A 14,721-nucleotide genomic window follows, 5' to 3' on the forward strand; every position below is an offset into this window, starting at 1 on the left:
TGAGAGTCGCGAACATCGTCTACTTTACATTGTGCAAAACGGGAAACAATTTTTGTAAAATCTTGACATCTATTGATCGCGTTTCTTGAAAGACGAATAGATTGCACACGAATAGATTGAATGACTCAATTCTCATTTCGGTGATTTTAATAACATATGAGAGACTTTGAAATAGCTGAATTAAAATAAATGGATACCGAAAATGATGTTGTGTCCTGAAGTGTACTTTTAACTGACCTCGACTGGTCCCACATACACATCTTTCCAATCGATCGCGGCTGGATATACACGTGCACTCATTTGAGAACGAACGGGCGTGTATACGAGTATAAAGTTGTGTCCGGTATAAGCCTATCATTTGCCAAAAGAAAATCAGGGTCAACCGGTAATCGTTAAGTGATTTTACTAAAAGAAAAACTGAATGTGTGTGTTAAATAATTCTCGACAAAAAATGCTACTTTGAGTAAAATATTTCGTTACAAAATGATCATTAAATTCTCTCTCAATGCTCTCTACGGAATAATATAATAGAAAATACACAAAGAATAAAATGTATTATAATAAATAAAAATATATATAAAGAAACAAATGAAACTATATATATTGTATATAATATATTATTTTGTGTTTGTGTATGTGTATTGGTGTGCATTTTATGTACTATGTGTATTCTTGTGAATATTTTTTTTACATTTTATTTTAATTTTCTTTAACTTTTTAATCTCTTAATGTATTATATATTATCGTATATATTATATATACGGTAATATATAATCGCAGAGCATAATTTTAAAACTCATTAAAGATAAAATTTATACAGAAATTTGTAATTTGAATTATTAAAATTATTTAAAATTTTTTAATTTTATATAAGTAAAGTGTAAAATTAAACAAATAAAGTGTAGAAAAAATTAAAGAACATTATCGATCAATACTCTGCCGAGCTTTTTAACAAAAAAAAATATTAGATTTACTTATTCTACCTGTCTTTGTTAACTTTTGGTAATAATAATTAAAATCAGATGTGCATATTTTCCTGGAAATATACTTGCTTTCATTAACTTTTTTTATACCATATTATTACATATCAATCAGGAAAGAATGTGATATCTCCAGTGAGTATACCCCTGGCAAATCAGGGAAGTGGTTAAAATATATGACGATACACAGTGATGCCTTCAAGGCGACACCTGACAGCTCCGACTTGTCTCGATTAATCCACTGATGATTACCGGTCCCTTAAGGGGATCAATTGCATCAATGTAGGCGTTAATTCTAAGTTAAATAAATTTTCCATTACTATTTATATATCAATAACTGGAATTGGTATTTTAAAAATGCGAGATTTATATTTAAAAAGAATTCTATAAATATAAAACTTGTATTTTTAAAAAAAAAGAATAACGGCGACTCGGTAGAGCCAAGCTGTAAAAAAAGAAGAATAAAAATGTATAAAGTCAAAATTTAAAAAATGAAGAAAGCTGATTTTTTGTATAAAATATAAACTCTTTGTCTCTTTATGAATCCCTATTTTTTATGCTTAATTGCCAACTATTTTTAAAGCGTAAAACAGAGTAGAATTCTTTGCGGGAAAAAGTCGGAACTCTCATGATTATGTCGAAATTCTCTTCTATCCTAGGAAGAAAAAGTCCATATATAATCAAATATAAATATATATCATCAAGTATAAAATTCGTCTATATATAATATTTTCCTTCTCTTATGTAATCTCTGTCCGTATATATAGGAAAAAAAAAACAAGAATAATTAAAAAAATAATTAGAAGAATATTTTTCATTGTTTTTTCCAAGTGAAATTTGAAAAAAAAATCACTTATATATAATCACATATATCTGACACAATACTATACAATATGATTATACATATGTTTTTTTATTTCTTCAAATTTTATTTTTTCTAAAAATAATAAGAAAATTTTCTAATTAAAATCTTTTAATTACTTTTCCTGTATATATGAAAAATTATGCAAAAGAAACAAAATATATACAAAACATATATTTTATATACAATTATATATATTTACATTTATATCTGATTATTTATATATCGACTTTTCTCCCGGGTTTATTTTAATTTTAGGAATGAGATATTGATTTTGCAAAAGTTCCTCATTTGCACCACTTTTTTCTCCTTTCATTTCGTTTGCAGAGACTCGAAGGATTACGAAGGATTTAAAGATTCGGTCCGAATTGAACGCAAACGCGTGGGTGCGGACGAAAGTACGATCGGGGCGCGTGATACTGTTGACGCGGCGTTGAAACCCGTACGTAGGGATCTATACGCGGCATTGAATACACGTGTATGTACATACGTATATATAAGCAATGTAGTGTAAGCGACCGCCGCATTCCAAGAGGGCTGCCCAAACTAAAGCCTATACCTTATACATCGTTCTTTCTCTCTCTCTCTCTCTCCCTCTCGCTGTCTCCTCTCTCCCCGCACCCGCTTTATCACGATCCTTCCTCCGCACCTCTCTCGTTCATCTCACCAGCGCTTTTTTTCTTTCTCTTCTCCTTTTCCCCTCTTCTTCCACTCTATCCTTCCTAGCGTCTCTCGCAAGAATCCGCGTTCATCTTGTCCTCTCCTCTCTTCTCTCTCTTTCTCTCTACTCGAATGAAATTTACATATTTCGCCCTGTTTTTCTCTACTTTTTTCTCCTCTTCGCGAACGTCACGTGACACCTGATATAATCGACGTCATCGGATTTGATTCGATCGCGAGATCTTATGGCATTGATACTCGTGTGCATCGAAACGCTCTTATTTTTATCTTTTATCAGAATAAAATACGCGCATACAAAAATAGATTCCTATGATGTTGATTAACTTCTACCGGCAGTTAACTGTCTTTTCATCTTCCTTCATGTTGTAAAAGGAAGAGAAGGATGTTTAAAATATAACGTTTAATATAGCTCAAAGTAAATATTGGAGGAACCGTGTTCTTAACGGTCCTAACGGTTCACGTTTTAACATCCATGAGCATTATCTAAATACGAAGTAAGATTTAAGAGACAAAAGAGTAACGAGAGTGATTTAATGTTCTCTAATATCGTGAAAAAAATTTGTGTTTCATAAAGTATATTTTATACCTTTAATATAGTTTAATACAGTTACTTAATTCTACTTTTCTGTACCTGTAGTAACTGTAACTTTAAAGACCCAATGAATTCTAATTAATTTTAATATTTTTGACCAATAATTGCATCAATTGCATTTTTTATTCAAATTGAAACATCCATATTTTCTATAGATTTTTAGAAAATGACATATACAAGTAATACGTGAATTTTGACGTTTATCATTACATTCACCTCAGGCAAAGGATTTTTCAGAAATATTATATTAAAATAGCTATGAGCAAACAAAATTTATGATTGATGGGCTTAAAACGACTAAAGTCGTTTGTCGTTTCCACCTGTCCTCGATTGCGAATAAAACGTGGCTTACCAAAAGTCGTTCAACGCGTTGACAGAAAGGGGCACGTCCTCGGGCCGTCGGGCACATATCTGAGAAGCTGAAGAGAAACTACCAAAGTTCTTGCGAATCAGGTCTCGCGTTCTCCAGCAAATTTTCGTCTCACTTGCACCGTTTTTTTTACTACCATCAAAAGCAGCAGGTGTGTTCTCTTTGGAATTGCATTGTCTATAATCTTCTTATGATGATTAGATTTTAAACAGATCGAAAAAGCTTTCTTTTTTTCCTACTGTAGCAGCTTCTTTTCCTAAAAACACACACACATATACACTTTATTTTTACAAATAATATAATTTATTGGCAATATACAAAAACTCAAGAAGAAATATAAAAATATACCAATTTGTTTTCTTGTGCAATTTTTATTTCACTTTGTAAATTTTAAAAGTTACAAAAGTTTGCATACATCTCGCAAAAATTTCAATCTTCTTAGAATCAAAATCAAATAATTAATAATAAACAACTACGTTATTTTCAACTTTATATGTTTGTTCAACGGAAAGCTAATTTCTCTACTTTCAAAAATCCAAACTACCAATATCTTAACCTGTCTTCACTAAATTTCTTCCATTTATCCCATTCTTTCCATATGAAATTCTGTTGCAAAACATTAAAAAAAACCGCGATAAATTCAATTTAAATCTCGCAATTTTTAAATTTAAATTCGATTCGAAGATCGATTCCTTCGCAACCAAGCACAAAATTGTTTTTCTTTAACAATTCAACATCGACCTCGAGATCCTTACGCATTTCAAGCGTGAAAAAAAAAAAAAAGAAAAAGGACCAAACCAAAGGAACAAACCTCTCGTGAGATGCGCGTGGAACTGTAAACACACCCGGGCCTTTAAAAAGGTATCTCTGTCTCTCTCGTGCACGGCATGGCACGGCGAACCCGAGACGCCGAATGAGATCCTGTCCGATTCGAGCCGATTTTGTCTCCGCAGCAATCGCTCTCGGCGATTCGAGATTCTCGCGTTGATATCGCGCCGATTTCTCCCCCTAAATCGCGCGCCCTTCGCGATCGCGCACTCCCGCTCGACCCTCGACCGCCGCCGCTTTTCGGCAGCTGTCAATTACTGCCAACACAGTTGCCGCGTTTATGCAGCATCCCGATCCGACCGCTCTTTCGTGGTCCAGGAAGATCGTCCGAGAGAAAACAAAAAAACTCGCGCGAGATTGTCGGACAGTCGCGACAGCGCCATCTGACGGACACCTTCGGAAACCGTTCGATATCGGTCGTGGATAATGAGACGCGATAAGTAAACGACGATGCTTTTATATTTATTTTATTACAAATGTAAAATTTCGTTTAAAAAAAGTTGCTAATCGCGCGGGAATTTATACGGATTAAAAGGTTGAATAAAAAATGAAAGAAGATTAAAGTTACTGCGTATTTTTGATAGAGGCGAAATCGTGCCGCCAAGTGTGTTTATAACCTAAATTAATACGCTGTTCTATCGAATTGTAAATTATTCGGTCTGTGATATTTGCTGACAGTTGTCGAACAATTTTTCTGAAACGACAAATCTGAAAATTTAAATATAAGATTATATCCTTCTAATATGAATGTCTTACGTTCGTGTGTTAGAAGTATTATTTTAAGTAAAGGAATACGCTCTGTAAATTATGAAGGTTAGACTTGCTTCTTACGACATATTATTTAGTTATTAAAATTAGTTATTAGAATTGTGATATTTAGAATAATATAAAATTTATCTATATAATTTTGTGCGCAGGACAGAGATGTATTAAAAGATGGGTGGCTCCAACACAAATAGAAATAACTAGACGCAAGAAGAGAGAATCTAAATTGATCCCAAAGCGTAATACTTTTTTGGAATGGAATAGATCCGCAGAGATTTATGCGTTTAATAAAAGGCTATCCGAAGATTTCAAACCTGAAAAATTAGAACAAGCTTTCACTTTTAGATCGTATGTTATTCAAGAAGAGCAACGGCAGAAAGAAATGGGAATGGAAGATCCTAAGCTCGATATACAGGATAATACAGAGCTTATCATGAAAGGCGAACAGCTTACTTCGGAAATTGTACAAAATTATTTAACCCAAGTTTTACCTCTAGCACCTGAGAGCGTCATAATGTAAGTATGATTTAAATAAAAATTGAATTTCATATGTATAATTCTATTGAATAATAAAAAAATAATTATATTTTAGTTCATTATACAATTATCTTCTTTCTGAGGAAATTCTTGCCAAGGTAGCTTGTCATATTGGTGCAAAAGATATTATTTTAACTGAAGTAAGTATAGATATCTAAGAAATATGAATTCTTTATGTTAATTTAATGCATGATGTGCCTAAAAGTTATCCAAAGTATTTGATAAATCTGTTGCAAATAAGAAATAATAATTAATAAATAATTTTTGATTCAGCATTTCTTATTTCTAATAATGTTTTAGGAACATCCAGTAACAGAGAAAACTTTAAGCGATACGTTTTTCGCACTTGTTGCTGCTCTCGCAGAAAGTGTAGACGCGAATCACGCGGCAAATTTCGTTAAAGATTTCCTAATTGTACTTCTAGCTGAGAAAGATTTAACAGAAATTTGGAATCCAGCTGAACCTGTCGAAATTTTAAACGACGTCCTACAGAAACAAAACAGAGCACTCGCCGAACCGAGACTTATCGGGAAAGCGGGACAAAATACGCTTTTAGTTGTATATCATATAGCAATGTATTCCGACAAAAAGTTTCTGGGTTCAGGTAAGTGACAGTAGGATATAATTTTATTTAATACATTCGATTTAATCTAATATACTCAAAATATTGTTTACCTATTCGTTTTAAATATTTATAAATATTAGGCTTTGGTCAAACAATCCAGGAAGCCAAGAATGTAGCTGCCATAAATGTCCTAAGTCGAATGTTTGGTTTATTAGATTCTAGTAAACCAGTCAAAATCGACCATGCGATAAATGTATTCTCGTAAAAGAAATGTAATTTTTAATTTGCAAACAAAATATTTAGTATAGTAGTATAAGAAATATTGAAAAATTTTTTTTGAAAAATATTAATAAATATATATAAAAACTGTAAAGAGAGAGATATACTACCTAAAAAACATGTAAATAAAATATCTAATTAAAATTATTAATATATTGATACGATATACTTTTTGATGCTCTTAAAAATTATATGTTTCTGATTTTTTATCATTCACATATATATAAAATAATATAAGGTACAATACAAACAGGAGCCTTAAGCTTGTTTACACGCTTTGAAAAGCACAATCATTAGCTACCTGGATGGCGCCAAAGAAATCGTCCAATAATCGTCAAGGCAGTCTCATGAAAATGGGAAGGTACGATTCTTTACAACTTATCTCGTAAGAGGGCACCAACAATGACGAGAGTCCATTTTACGTATCTTTATGCAAGTTTCTACTCTATCTGATTTTAGTTGAAGCGAAAACACGCGCATTGCGAATGCATGCTGTGCCGGAGACGAACCTCTCCGGTCGAGCTTCGGATCATGCGATCTTATCAGCGATTAGAGTCTTTGCTACTCGAGAACCAGAATGTCAAGTTTGCGCTATACGATACTTGGAAACTCGCTTAGACCCCGATTTTTCCAAGAATTTTATTTCGCTCAAGATTGAAAATCTCTTCATTTATTTAAAAATGTTACACAAATAATTATCCTACGCTCTTGTATTTTTGTTTTACACCGAGAATGAAATTTATTAAAATTCTAACGCTGTAAATTTTATCAAAAAATTCTTATTTACATATTTTCCTCCATTTTTTACAGCGTACACTTTGCAAATACATAATAAAAGCCGCATGCGTCGTGAATGTTAATAAAGTTTTTCTTAGCGCACAATATGAAGGAGAGACGCGTTATGTTAGTTTCCTCTTTCGAAATGTGTTGTACTTTTTCTTAATCATCGACTCGACTGGAGAGTGTTCGATACCGATTATAACGCAAATCGTTGAATTTCATATTTCATGCGGATGTGGTTACGAGGATGAAAGGCGATTCCGTGCACGCAAAGTAACAATCAAAGTTTGAGTACGACAATTTCTGGCAGATGGCTTCGAAAATGGATTTCCGCGAACTCGCAGCAGCTACCTTTAACGATGACGATGCCGATGCTCTTGTGGAAATGACGCAACTAACTAATGGAACTAACTATTCAGCTGCCTAATGTTCGTATCGCATATGCGACGAATGATGTTTAACTGTCGCCAGATGGAATGGCCGCTCATTAAATGACAAAGATGTATCGAGGACACGGCAACGACGGCATCGAAATCGAATAAAAGAGACCTGTCAAAGAAATTGATACCAGAGAAATTTTTTTTTAATGAAATTTAAACATTCTTTTCTATCTATAATTTTTTCCATATTTTATATACATGGTGTCCCAGTTATCTTCCGTCATCTTTCAAAGACAGATTCCTGGGATCATCTGAAGACGATTTTTCTTCAATGAAAATGTCGAGGCATTAATAATTTTCGAATTATAAGAGAAAATGGAAATAAGGGATTTTTCGTAAACTAAGCTTTATAGAAATAAAATATTAACAAAACCACATTCTTTGATTAATTTTAAATAGAGTTTACTTTAGCTGAGTTTTAATTTAAGACTTATTTGCAAAGATATATGATGACAAAAATCGGAAACATGCAAAAAATGATGGCTTTCATTGACATTTTCGCTGAGGAAAAATCGTCTTCAAATGATCCCAGGAATCTGTCTTTGAAAGATGACGGAAGATAACTGGGACACCCTGTATATTTGACATTAATATATCGTATTCTCTTCGCGCCTATAAAAAGGTGCCAAAATTATTTCCAACAATAGCCTATCAAAGAGAAATATATCAGTCAGGAATTTCCGCATCGTATAGCTTGCAAAAATTTTCCGCGTGATGCGCGTTTTTCGATTCGATTAAAATCGATCGATTAAAGCAATTATCAATTTGATTTAAAATAATAAAAATTGCCAATAAATAATTTCTCGCAGGAATCGAGCAATTTTAATTCGCGGAAGAGAGAGAAAGTTTATATATCGCGACAAATATTTTCATTCCAAAAGTTCGATTGCAGATGCAAATTTATCGCGTGTCATTTTTCAAAAAACTGTCCGCGTATATATCTTCGCGTCCTAGTGCATAAATATAAAAAAAATGGACGCCCGCATAATTCCGTCCATTACTCGAGTGGAAAAAATAACTTAAAAATTAGTCTCTCGTGTCCGATCGTCCGGTTCAATAATGACATTTTCCCGTCGATGAATCTCCAATTTCGGAAAAATATCGGCTCCGCTCGCGTACTCGCTTTTCGCGCGCCGCAATCTCTCTTCTTATTTACGGCACGTAAATAAGAAAAAAAATCGCCCGACGCGTGCAAGTACAGCACGCGCGTCCGCGCACAAGTCACGCCTTGATAAGCACTGTCGCCGTAAAAAAGATCGCCGTCGTATTTTCTAGCGGTATCTCGACGAACGGCCAATGACGACGTAGGAATCGATTTCGCGAATAATGGAAACGGCTCGCGTCACTTTCGCGTCGCGCGGTCCTTGCACTTTTAACGACGGAATTTGCGAAATTGCCGACCGGTGTCATTGATCCGTAAATTGTGTTCCGGAGCTGAGAATTGTCCTTTGAATGAATCATACCGTCATGCGGGAATTTACGGTCCGGGGATAAATTATTCTCCTTGCGAAGGATCATCGCGTCTCCCGCGTCAAATGACATTGCAAACTTTTGTACGAAAATCGAAGAAAAAAATACAAGCCTTTTGCGTTACATTTTTTTTTTCAGAATCCCAAACTTTAAATTTGACAGACGCATCGATTTCCAATCCGAATGTCGTCTTCTTTTACATATTTTATTCACTTATTCGATAAAAATTGCTCCGTTTCGTTTTTTCGGACACATCTCGTCGATGCCTCGATCTTTTCGTCCAATGCACGATCGTAAATGTGCAAAGAGTACGATGCTCGGCGTACGGGAAACGTTACATCGCTAACGGGAAACACACTATATCGCTAGCAGACTGGACGACGCGTAAAACGTATCCGTCGTCGGCGAGCGCGAGTTTACGATACATTGCCTGCTACACCTAACAACGGAAGAAAATGAAACGGTGCGAGTCAAACGCGTTTCACGCACTTTGATATTTTCAATATGTAAATATTATTCGTCGCGACGCGTAACGCGATGCGAGGAGCATCCGCGTTTATCGCGACATTTTGCCAACTTTATTTTTCGCGCTTTATTATTCTACGTGATCGCGTGGAAATTTTCACGCGGCGGCGTTAGACGATTCCATCGTTCCGAATAAAATTGCACACGTGTCTGCAAATTGCGAGCTGCAGTTACGTGCGGTAACAATTGATCGCGAGATTAAAGCGTTTCGAGGAAATCTCGAAAAATTACCTGGAGAAATATGTAATGTATATCGCGTATATTTATATCTTAAAAACATTAGTCGAGTTCTCCTTTGACGATGATACAGGCTATAAAAAAACCACTTTTCATCTCGCTCTCTTCCTCGTCATAAAAATTCTCTCTCCTTTACGAGAGATTTTAAATACTAGTAATATTTTTTAATCTCGTAAAATATTGACACATTCTTTTTTTGCTATTTTTAAAATATTTAAATTTCACGAAAAAGAGTTGTCGATTGGCACTAATCGTAAATTGGAATTGAAATTATATGTAAATAGACGGACGATCGCGAATCGTTTTTCCATTGACCTCCTATTTTCAGGTCTATGATTGTAGCTCGTTGCTATTAGATTACACGCGGCTGCATACGGTAATTTAATAAAAATAGCAGGTGTACCGTGTCGTATCCGTCCTCCCTCTCTCTCTCTCTCTCTTTCTCTTTCAGAATGGAGATGGTCGCTATCGCAAACTGCGTACGCAATTTTGAATCGTATAAATTGCGAATCGCGGTTATTAAATCCGTCGGTTTACCGCCTGTACTAGACTCGGGGGTTTACATCCATAAAAAATAGATCAATTGGCGGAATCGCATAATCCTGCGAGATATTTTTTTTTTCGTACGTCAACACACACACACACATACACGTATGCGTGCCAAATCTCGGCCGCCAAAATCGACAGATCGTCAAAGACGTAGGCCCGACTCTCGGTCGGACTCGACGACGCGGTTGAATGCCATTCTAAAATTTTTCTATATCGGTCGCAGGTATAATATTGATTATTTATGATCCACGCTATCCCCTTTAAGGTGGTTCATCCTTGTCCCCGCGCGTCGTACCTCTCCGCCGTGCCACCACTTCTACCAGTCTCCGTCCGTCTTCGTCTCCCGCCCACTCTCTCTCTCTCTCTCCCTCTCTCTCCCTCCGCCTCTCCTCCTCGCTCGCGCTCGCTCGCACGCCCATGCGCGCACACAAGCACACGTCGTACACAGACGCGCGCTCCCTCTCTCTCTCTCTCTCTCGCTCTTCTCTTTCTCTCCTTCTCGCTCGTATTATTCCCCTACTGGCTCTCCATTCCTGCGTGTAACGACTCAATGGCGCTGCCACACCCTTGCGCCATCCAGTAATCAGTGCTATTGTTTTATAGTTGCTCTTCTCCGCTATTGCTTCTCGATACTAGGAAAGGCGACCCATCGATCTTCCATTCGACCGAGGTTCGAGCCGAGCCGATCCAAAGCGAGAGCCGGGCGAGGAACGGTATACGAGGCTCTCGTTTACGGGCTGGAGCCCGTATTCGCTCGCTGAGCGCTTCGCGATAAACGTGCGACTTAGGCTCGAGATGCGTTTTAAAATACCCGCATTTTACCCGCCATCGCGCGCAGATACGCAGTCGCGTTTTAGAAATTCTTGGCGCTCTAATACGCGTGCGAGACGCGGATCCCCTCGAGGTGATCGAGGCCGTTGTTAGCGCGTCGAAAAATTCTGTCGACCGCGGGGAAACGATATCCAGCGTGCGAGCGCACTCGATATTCTTGATTCAGACTCGAGACGCGGTAGGCGTCCGGCGAAACGAGCGTTTAGGGCGCGGTCCTCTCTCGACTTTGCCTCGTCCTCCGAGAGGCCGTGCTCGTCCTCGAGTTTGACGGTCGTTAAGACGGTCCTAACATCGGCTGCGAAGCCGGAATGATGCGGCATCCTGTTGGAGAGCGGCGCAAAATCCACGTCCTTGATCGGTCCTCTGGCTGCGCGGGGGTGGGTGGATATTTAAAGTGGCGCGGGTCTCTCTCGGAGAGACGAATCGCAAACACATCCTCGCTCCTCCGAATGTTTCCTCCGAACGAATTACCGCCCGAAGAAGATGCAATCTGTCCCGACGACGCGTCTCCTCGTCTCGCTCTCTTTGTCCGTTTCGGCGAGGATGCTCGTTTGTTCGCGTTTGGAGGAGCGTCTCGGATCGTCTCGCAACAGATCGGACGATATAACGTCGCTCTCACTCTGCCGCAATCGTTACCGCATTGTGTCCGCGTCTGGGAAAGTCTCTTCCTACGGTTCTTCGGGCGACAGAGTGTTTTACGCGAACGACGCAATGTTTCGAAATAAAACATGAATGTATGTGTGCGTGCGCACGTGTGTGGGTGTGCGAGAAACGTCTGGCTGCGTTATTTGCGCCGAGATGTATTCACAATACCACACGTATGTGTGTGTGTGTATAGTTTCTTTCATTTCTTTTCAGCCACGAGTTGTTTGATCGTCGTTAAATCTAGGTTTTTCCCGGGGAAAAATTGTACAACGCGCTAATACATATTTTATTGCGTATTATGAAATTATATAATATTATTATAATATTATATGCAGCGTCGATTCAGTTATATACGCGGTAAATTTATCCGTTGCCAATTCGTTTCGCTCAATTTCAACGGAAACATTGTTATGAATTTGTACAATGCACTAACATGCACGTACATGCATTTCGATTTCTCGTATAAATAATGGAAGGAAATTGTACAATTTTTATTTATTTATCATTAGTTGTTTCTTTTTGCCATTTTTTTAGATTACGCATTTCAAAGTATAAAATACATGCGAATGTAGGCGACGTTAATAAGTGATGGCATTAAAAAAATATAACGACGAAAAAAACGCTCAAAGATGTACGAGGAAATATCCTCTTTCTTTCTCTCTCGCTCCTCTTTTTTCCCCGCGTAATTTTTCAAAAAGAATGTCCCCCAGTTTCCAAGTGTCTCGAGCCCTTTTCACAAGAGTTGCACAGTTACGGGAATAATTCCCCGTGCGTGACATTGAAGCATTCGCGCCGTGCAACGTGCGCCGACATTAAAGTACGTCGGCGTTTAATCGATAAAACGACGCGAGTTCAAAATTCCCTTTCCAAATATCTATAGGAAGTAACGGAATCGCGTGTTTATACACAAACGAAAACTGCGCCGATCTCACTCCGCCTCCAAAGCATATATTATATTACATATATATATAAGAAAATTCATCCGTCGATTATCTTGCCTCTACACTTTTTATGCACAGTAACGAGGGAAATCAATTGCTGTAAAAAAACATATGCATAACTGTTTTTAGGAAAAGATGAATTTGTATTCTTTTTTTTTAAAGCTGTGTTTTTTTACAGCAAATGATTCTTATTTTTTATAAAAATTTTTTAAAGCTGTGTTTTTTTTTACAGCAAATGATTCTTATTTTTTATAAAAATAAGAATCATTTGCTGTAAAAAAAACAGCTTTAAAAAAAAATAGCGCATAAAAATATGAAGACAATTAACAAATTAATTTCCTTTATTTTTTAGTTTTTATAAAATTATATCGAATTAAAGTATACGAAATATCTTGTAAACTACCTATTCAATTTTTGGCCATTTATGTAAAAAAAAGAATCGCATATGAAAAACTAGAGATTGATCTTAAAAATGATTTTAATTAAAATTTATGTTTGTATCACCCTTCGTCTGAAATATTTTTTATATGTCAAGGTTTGGAAAAAACCTCGCAACATTTTGCGTGAAACGTTCTATACATGTATGCACATATGTATATACATACTTTAGTCTCGCATGCAATAAATGCGATATTTGTACATATGACGCATTAACGCGTATACACTCTTATCATACGTTTGCTTGTCGAGTTTCGTGTAGGAACGTGCGCGAAGAAATGAATCAATCTCCTTACGCAGATTCCTCCGGGGAAATCGGAGTCTCTCTCTCTCTCTCTCGCTCGCTCGCTATCGCTTTCTCTCTCTCTCTCTCTCTCTCTCGCTCGCGCGCTCGCTATCGCTCTCTCGCTCTCTCTCGTGGCGCGACCACTCTGAATTTTTCTCGCGCGCTATCGAGATCGACCGACTCCATCTTTGCTCGCTCAAACGAACCGCGTGTTTATCCGCTCTATCGCGCGAAACTTTCGGACGCGGTCGACACGAGTGCGCGCGGGGCGTCTGACCTACTAACTTGTTTTGTTTAACTTATTCATTGTCCGATCGCGCGGGGTCGTAAAAAGGCTGTAGAACTCGCGGTCGTACTCGCGACGTATACGACGCATACGTCTCGCTCATTGCGTATTAATGACGGGGATTTGTCGGGACTCGGCTGCTATAAGTTCGACCGAGTGTTTCGAATTCCTAGATGCCATCGACGCGCGCTCCAATTGAATTTTCATTCATCGACGATACAGAATACAGCGTAGGAGGAGATAAACATTTAATTTCATTTTCGTCGACGAGCGATAAATAAATGACGCGCGATAAATAAATGACTGGGGAAAATTTTATTCCGGTTGAAATTTTCATCGATTCTCCGGGGTTTCTTTTCGGTCTTTGCCGCAAACGAGAGGAGGGTTCGACGCGCAAAAGTAATTTGCGCGGTTCGCAGAAGCGGAAACGCCTCTCGTGCGATTCAATAGCGACTCGTTTCGCGACGTGAAGGAAATTATCGTAATCTCAAGACAAAGTTGCTTCGTCGCGATATCCACGACGGTGATGGAAACCCGCGTCTCCCGGGGTGCGTAAAAAAATGCGTCGGACAAATAAAACTACGCAATCGACACACGTATAAATATATATATATATATATATATATATATATATATATATATATATATATATGTATTCCGAATGCATCAAACGCTTTTCTGAAATCTCGAGAGATCGGGCGGAAAACTTCGTAGCCTGCGTGCCATCTCTCTCTCTTTCTTTCTCTCTGCCTTCGCTTCCACAACCTTCTCTTTCGCTCGTTCGTCCTCTCCGCTCCGCCCTCCCCTCGCTTATTCACATCTCTCTCTCTCTCT

The 14,721-nt window shown here is 37.5% G+C and overlaps 2 protein-coding genes across 4 annotated transcripts in view; one reads left to right on the top strand and one right to left on the bottom strand.

The window, feature by feature from the left end:
- Positions 1–14,721, bottom strand: part of LOC105253425 (ankyrin repeat and BTB/POZ domain-containing protein BTBD11) — a 68,858-nt gene that overhangs the window by 22,375 nt on the left and 31,762 nt on the right. For 2 of the 3 annotated variants that reach the window (XM_020028173.2, XM_025411162.1), the window contains exons 1-2: positions 4,297–4,628; positions 3,468–3,741 (exon numbers count right to left, since the gene is read on the bottom strand). The gene's annotated coding sequence lies outside the window, so the exon portion shown is untranslated. Of the gene's footprint in view, positions 1–3,467; positions 3,742–4,296; positions 4,629–14,721 lie in introns of those variants that run through there. The other variant, XM_025411161.1, reaches the window with a different exon arrangement.
- LOC105253423 (39S ribosomal protein L44, mitochondrial) lies at positions 4,714–6,508 on the top strand. The gene is made up of 5 exons (XM_011261460.3): positions 4,714–5,126; positions 5,231–5,594; positions 5,671–5,755; positions 5,916–6,219; positions 6,321–6,508. The coding sequence occupies exons 1-5, from the start codon at positions 5,057–5,059 to the stop codon at positions 6,443–6,445; spliced, it is 948 nt and encodes a 315-aa protein (XP_011259762.1). The 5' UTR covers positions 4,714–5,056; the 3' UTR covers positions 6,446–6,508.

Source organism: Camponotus floridanus, unplaced genomic scaffold (assembly GCF_003227725.1).
Source record: "Camponotus floridanus strain SB8 unplaced genomic scaffold, Cflo_v7.5 scaffold38, whole genome shotgun sequence".
Lineage (NCBI taxonomy): Eukaryota > Metazoa > Arthropoda > Insecta > Hymenoptera > Formicidae > Camponotus > Camponotus floridanus.

What these genes read in the sequence shown, in the direction of transcription:
- LOC105253423 (XM_011261460.3), top strand. Translation starts at nt 5,057, where the DNA reads ATGAATGTCTTACGTTCGTGTGTTAGAAGTATTATTTTAAGTAAAGGA. An exon ending in ACGCTCTGTAAATTATGAAG is followed by an intron (nt 5,127 to 5,230) that starts GTTAGACTTGCT and finishes TTTTGTGCGCAG; the next exon opens with GACAGAGATGTATTAAAAGA. An exon ending in GCACCTGAGAGCGTCATAAT is followed by an intron (nt 5,595 to 5,670) that starts GTAAGTATGATT and finishes ATTATATTTTAG; the next exon opens with TTCATTATACAATTATCTTC.